A 6,984-nucleotide genomic window follows, 5' to 3' on the forward strand; every position below is an offset into this window, starting at 1 on the left:
TGTTGGGGGGGGGGGGGGAAAGTAAGGTTAGGAGGTTAAAGAAAACCTGTTCTGTCTTAAAATGGCAAAACAACTAATTTGCTTTATTGCTTTACAGCATTTCTAACAAGACAATTTTTTAACCATTAGTTTTGAATGGCGTTTGAAATGGCCAACGTCCCAGTTGGGTTTGTTTTTGCTGAGTGTGTCCCTTTAAGTAGATATCTCTTCACTTCCTGTCCCAGACACAAAACTGAGCGAGACGAAATCTCTCCAAATAGAGCAAATCCTAAAAATGTCGTCTAGTGTCCCAATTGGAAGAGTCTTCTCTCTTCCCTTCTCAGGTGACAACCCTAAATACACACACTCCCATCACTTTCTGTCTTGGTGACAACAGCCTCCAGGGCAAACGGAAAGTGTGAATCTCCCCGGAGGAGACAATGACAGCAATAAAATACCTGCTAAAGAATCTTACACCCCCACACGAGTAGAACGTTATGTCTTATGTTATGCCTGTGTGGACATGTTTTTGTTTGCTTTGGATAGGTTTTGCATTCCTAAACAAGTCTATGGACCTGTCAGCGACAAGTCAGGCGGACCCTCAATGAATTTTGAATGATCTCAGAAGCATCTCAAACTGATGCCTTGCACAAAAGTCCAATGCCCATTGACATGGGTCCTAAGAAAGGCCACCAACTGCAACAGATGCAAATGGCGAGGAACGTCTCCTTGACCAAAGTGCTGGCACACTGCCGAGGGAAATTTGTCAGCATCAGGAAAGCTGTGGGACCCAGCAAGGAAAAATAAATACTCCATCAGCTGGTACATGTCCCTCCCTCGTTGGCTGGAGCAATGTCATACCGACTTCTTGCATTCTGTAACACTATCGGCAATGAGCGAGGGATCGACACATACACTCACCGGCCACTTTATAAAGGCACACCTTGCTAGTACCAGGTTGGACCCCCTTTTGCCTTCAGAACTGCCTTAATTCTTCGTGGCATAGACTCAACAAGGTGTTGGAAGCATTCCTCAGAGATTTTGGTCCATATTGACATGATAGCAGCACGGGCTCAAAGTGTGCCAAGAAAATATCCCCCACCCCATTACACCACCACCAGCCTGAACCCTTGAGATAAGGCAGGATGGATCCACGCTTTCATGTCATTTACGCCACATTCTGACCCGACCATCTAAAAAGTCGCAGCTGAAATCGACTCATCAGACCAGGCAACATTTTTGCAATCTTTCATTGTCAAATTTTGGTGAGCCTGTGCAAATTGTAGCCTCTGTTTCCTGTTAGCTGACAGGAGTGGCATCCGGCGTGGTCTTCTGCTGCTGTAACCCATCCGATTCAAGGTTTGGCGTGTTGTGCGTTCAGAGATGGTATTCTGCATACCTCGGTTATAACAAGGGGTTGAGTTACTGTTGCCTTTCATCTGGAACCAGTCTGCCCATTCTCCTGACATCAACAAGGCATTTTCGTCCCCACAACTGCCACTCACTGGATATCTTCTCTTTTTCGGACCATTCTCTGTAAACCTTAGAGATGGTTGCGCGTGAAAATCCCAGTAGATCAGCATTTTTTGAAATACTCAGACCAGCCCGGCTTGCCCCAACAACCATGCCACGTTCAAAAAGTCACCTAAATCCCCTTTCTTCCCCATTCTGATGCTCGGTTTGAACTTCAGCAAGTCGTCTTCACCACATCTAGATGCCTAAATGCATTGAGTTGCTGCCATGCTATTGGCTGATTAGCAATTTGTGTTGCCAAGCAATTGAACAGGTGTACTTAATAAAGTGGCCTGTGAGTGTAGAAGCAGGTATTCCCTGTACATGTAGGCGATCCTGTCGCTGGCAAACTCTCTCCTTATCTCCTAATCTCCTCTGTGACATTGGCCTCAGTGTCGGAAGTCCACAATGCTTCTTTGGCTTAAGTCTGAAAAAGCGTCCACATCTTACTTACATGCTGCTGTACATATGCGATTACATTCCTATGGCTGAAAATTACAAGCAGACCCATAACTCATATCACTCCTACACAGTGACACGGTTTTGGAGCGGTTAAAGTCTGACACCTGCCCTGGAACAGAACTCTGTCTTTCAAAAGACAAAAATCGCTATTGGCAAGGAAGGTTAAAGCGGTGCTCCAGCCAATAGATAATAAGGTTTTAGCGGCCAAATATTTGTAATCCTGTCCCGCCATCACTGTAATATATATATATTGCCTGGCTGCTCTGCAATAGCATCAGGGTGATACTGCGATTTTACAAAGCAGATGTTTACTTACTGGGCTCTATGAAGGAGCATAGACAAAATTACAAGGATCGCCCCTCTTAGCTTCTCCCCCTGCTACGAGCTCGGAGAATATATCCCTTATACATTCCCAGGGGCACTATAGTGAAAATGATTGTATTCTGTCATCTTCATGCGATTAATACATAAAATTGCAAACATTTGTATTTTTTAAATTCCACCTGCCTTTATCTATATTTCTCTCCACATTTACATGCGGGTCAAGCTGGCCAGCAAAAGTAGAAGACAGAGGTTGGAACAAATAAAAATACTGCCAAGAGTGGCTGCAAAAAGCTGAACTTAGTTTGTCACTTAAAGTATCTATGACTACCCTGTCCTGAGTGACAATGCCGCTGTGTGATTTCACTGCAGAAAGACAAGCGTTGTCACACTGTTAAAGTTAGAGAATTATGAGGCGAGTGATTTTCACTCAACCTCATAATCTGAGCCGACCTGTGACAATGAAACTGCCGCAGGTCGGCTCAGTAGATTGTGAAGTGAGCGAACACATACCGGCGTTCCCTCACTTCTCGATCCTGTGGCGGCAGAGAGCAGTGACAGGGGAGAGACTGGGATTCCCCCCTCCCCTGTCCAATCCTCCAGCACTGACTGGCGGAGCGGATGGGGGAGGGGGCGGGTAGAGCTGGCTCTGCCTCTAGATAGGCAGAGCCAGCTGTCACTCACGCAGCTGGGTGGATCCAGACATAATTGTCGTGATCCGTTCCGGCGTCTCAGTATACCGCAAGCTGTAGCTCGCGGTATACTGAGCTTTGGGTGACGGGAGGACGCTCGTTTGTGTCCTCCCGTTACCCTTAAGAGAACTATGGGGGAAAAACCTTACCCCATAGTTCCTTTAAAAAATAATTAATCGATCTGTATCAAAAGTAACAGTTATACTGACCCGATCTGCGCAGCCGACTTCCTCTTAGACCGGTCCTTGGAGCCTCTCTCTTCCTCCATTGAAGCAATGGTATGTCCCTCGGTGTCCTCACGTCCTATACACAGTGTAGAGACCGTGATGACTTGCGGGACCTTAGACAGCTGCAGTGGAGGGGGAGCGAGGCGGAAGGGACCAGTTTAAAGAGGATCGGGTGTAACCATTATACCAGATAGTATAACCATTATTTTTTAACCTACACAAAAATGAGCACTTAACCCTTGCAGTGCATGGGTAGCCCCCACTGCAAGGGTTAAAAAAATTCTACCTGGAGTTCTGCTTTACATTTTGCATGGCGTTCTACCTCACCCAAGTATTGTGTACCGTGTCAAATGTTTTGTTAAAGGCATTTTTATATCTTTTCTCTATATACACATATAAAAAAAACAGACTCACCTCAACTGTGACTGCAGCTTTATAGCTTTGCTAATGAAATCCTCCCAAGTAGGATAACTGGCCTATAAAAGAAAGAAAAAGGATCATTAGATGAGTATACATGCAGGAATGTGAAAAAACTTCATTCAGAAGATATTACAATGACGAGCAAAATCTTTGCATCATGTGGATAAACAGCCAGAAGTGATGCAGGGCTACAACCAACTAATCGATTAACCGATAATAAATGATTATGAGAATAGTTGTCAACTATTTTCATTATCGATTAGTTGGTCGGATCCCCTAGCTCTCTCCACACTAGGAGGGCACAGCAAGCAGTGGGCGGGTGCAATAGCCAGGCTGCTATTGGCTACTGCAATCTGAAATGGCTAATAGCAGGCTGGCTATTGCACCAGCCCACTACCAGCTGTATTTACATTCAGCTGACGTCTGCGGAATCTTGCCCCTGGCAGCTGTCATTTCCTGGCTGAAGCCATTCAAGCACCATGTGCTTACAATACATTTAAAAATTGTTTTTGTTTTTAAAAAAGGTGGAAAGTTATTTTCTTTTTCGGCCTGACAAATTCTGCTGCAGGAGTTGCGCTGCAGTGCCATTTCATTTCAATAGCACCCCAAATGAGCCTCCCACCCACCCACAGTGTGATTTCCCCGCACTGGAACACAAAGTACTGCAATGCCATGCGTTCCAGGGCAGTGTGATTGCAGAAAGTTGTGCATGCAGCTTTATTCTCATGTCAACTTCATGTTTGTAACACTCCATTTGTCTATTTTACTGCAATCATCCTACAGGGAGATAGTCAGAGACTGCAGTCATCCTACAGGGAGATGGTCAGAGACTGCAGTCATCCTACAGGGAGATGGTCAGAGACTGCAGTCATCCTACAGGGAGATGGTCAGAGACTGCAGTCATCCTACAGGGAGATGGTCAGAGACTGCAGTCATCCTACAGGGAGATGGTCAGAGACTGCAGTCATCCTACAGGGAGATGGTCAGAGACTGCAGTCATCCTACAGGGAGATGGTCAGAGACTGCAGTCATCCTACAGGGAGATGGTCAGAGACTGCAGTCATCCTACAGGGAGATGGTCAGAGACTGCTATAAGAGCTATATGCTATAGGAGTATACTGGAGACACATTACATAAGACTTCTAAAGACCGCTGCTATAACAAGGCAATAAGGAAACACAGACTAGTGTCTGCAAGGGCTGTGCACAAAAAAAAAAAAAAATCCCAAAAAGCCAAATGCTGCCTCTGGCCCACAGGTTGGGATTTTAGATACACCAATACATTGCACCCATCTCCCTATTCTTGCTAGCAGTGGTGAGGTTGAAGATCAGTAGAATGGAGAGGTTTCCTGGCTCCAATGGATTGGGGATGTGTGTTTCCACACCCTGGGTGATGATTGGCGACTGTTGGGGTAAAACTATTTTTGGGCATTACCGTTTATAAAATCCAATTTCTGGAAATAATCTGTATAATTTCCGTGGCGTAAATGTTCCAACACATCTATTAACATTCTTCGGCGCAAATATTTTTTTGTGTTTTCCAAAACTTCAGATTAAAGAAATTAGATTCTGCATTACAATCCGCTGGCTATTTTTATCATTTTATAAACGGAACATTTGAAAACATTTCGCCAAGCAGCTTGTTTTAAGCAGAAAGCATTTCGCATTACAACATCATCTGCTACAAGTGAACCGACCCTTCTCAGAAGTCATTGCTACTGGCAGCCGTACCGCTTCAATCCCCCCACCCCATCAGTGATGTAATTCACAATTAAGCTAATTAGGATGAGTGTCAACGGCTGGGAACTGGTGTTCAACCCAAGATCAGAGGACGGCGAGAATCAGTATGTACATCTCAGAAAAGTATCTTCTCAGAAAAGTATCTTCTCCTGCTATGGGGACCCTATTAAAGTTCACATGTAACATGAACTGTGCTGACCAATGAGTGCTTACCATTTGCAAATTAAATTTGATATACATACCGCAGGGCTGCAATCAGTGTACGGATATTACACTGGGAGCCGTGGAGGGGAAGAAGCGACCGTTGTTAAGTAACAGCAGCAGAGGTTTAATATTGGTGGGGGGTACTTCCATTTTCCCAAATCCACTGGCAATGTGGAATTATCCTTTACCATCTTTAGAAAACTTGCTTGAATGTAATCCCTAAAGAACTTCTCTTATTTGCTCCCTTTTGGTCTGTTTAATATACAATTGGAAGCATTTTTTTTTTTTTTAAATATCGGTTTGATAAGTGCAAAAAAAAAAAAAAGGACAGAAAATGATGGGAAATCTAAAAATGTTACAGTTGTCACTAGAACAGGAGGCAAGGGGGGAGTCTTCCACTGGGGGACACCTGTTCTGCTGATGACAGTTCATAAATAGAAATCCTAACACCAAGCAATGGTCACATGACAGCCGGTGTCCCCAGTCCTCCCATCTTCTGGGCTGGAATGGATGCCGGTGTCGCACAGATTACATGGTAGCTGTGAGGACGTCCACAAGAAAGGTGGCAGCATAATAATTTAGAGACCGGCAAACAGTGCGGCTTTGATGAGCCAATTATTATACAGGATTTATATAGCGCCAACAGTTTGCGCAGTGCTTTACAATATAAGGAAGACATTACAATTCAAGACAAGATGGTAAGGAGGTCCAATTATCATAAATGGTAGGGCAGATGATCCCAGGACACGGTATTACTGGGTCTTGGGAACCTTATTTTTAAAATACACTCTACAGATTGGCCATAGCGTACCTCCACTTTGAGATGCAAATTGTATTGTGCATTCACGCTGACTTGTGTCCCGTAATAAACACAAAGCAGCACAGTGGCTCAGTGGTTAGCACTTCTGCCTTGCAGCACTAGGGGGGTCCTTGGTTTGTATCCCGGTCAGGACACTATCTACAAGAAGTTTGCATATTCTCCCTGTGCCTGCGTGGGTTTCCTCCGGGTACTCGGGCTTCCTCCCACACTCCAAAGACATGCCGGAAGGTTAATTGGCTCCTGTCTATATCACCCCTGTGTGCATGTGAGATAGGGACCTCAGACTGCAAGCTCCTCAAGGGCAGGGACTGATGTGAATGTGCAACTATGTAAAGCGATGTGCAAATTGTTGACCCTATACAAATACCTGTAGTATTTAAAGCAATGCAAAGCTTTGACAATAGCAGTAAACAAACACTGCTCTCTAATATCCCAAGTCAAAATAAACGCTGCATTCCAGATCCTTCACAGCCGGGTCATGTGTGGCAGATTAGAATTTACACAAACATTTGCGCATCTACAGGAAACTGTAAAATTGCACAAAACGATCAATGATCTGCCATAGAAATTCTTTACAGCAACACTAACCATCTTATAAAACAAAGGGA

At 44.6% G+C, this 6,984-nt stretch overlaps 1 protein-coding gene across 2 annotated transcripts in view; it reads right to left on the reverse strand.

The window, feature by feature from the left end:
• The window catches only part of LOC108785080 (MTSS1-like protein), a 138,475-nt gene that overhangs the window by 82,522 nt on the left and 48,969 nt on the right, over window positions 1–6,984 (reverse strand). For both annotated transcript variants that reach the window (XM_018554080.1, XM_018554079.1), the window contains exon 2: window positions 3,608–3,669. In XM_018554080.1, the coding sequence (XP_018409582.1) occupies window positions 3,608–3,669 (62 nt within the window). The remainder of the gene's footprint in view (window positions 1–3,607; window positions 3,670–6,984) is intronic.

This window comes from Nanorana parkeri, unplaced genomic scaffold, assembly GCF_000935625.1.
Source record: "Nanorana parkeri isolate BGI_ZX_2015 unplaced genomic scaffold, ASM93562v1 scaffold141, whole genome shotgun sequence".
Classification (NCBI taxonomy): domain Eukaryota; kingdom Metazoa; phylum Chordata; class Amphibia; order Anura; family Dicroglossidae; genus Nanorana; species Nanorana parkeri.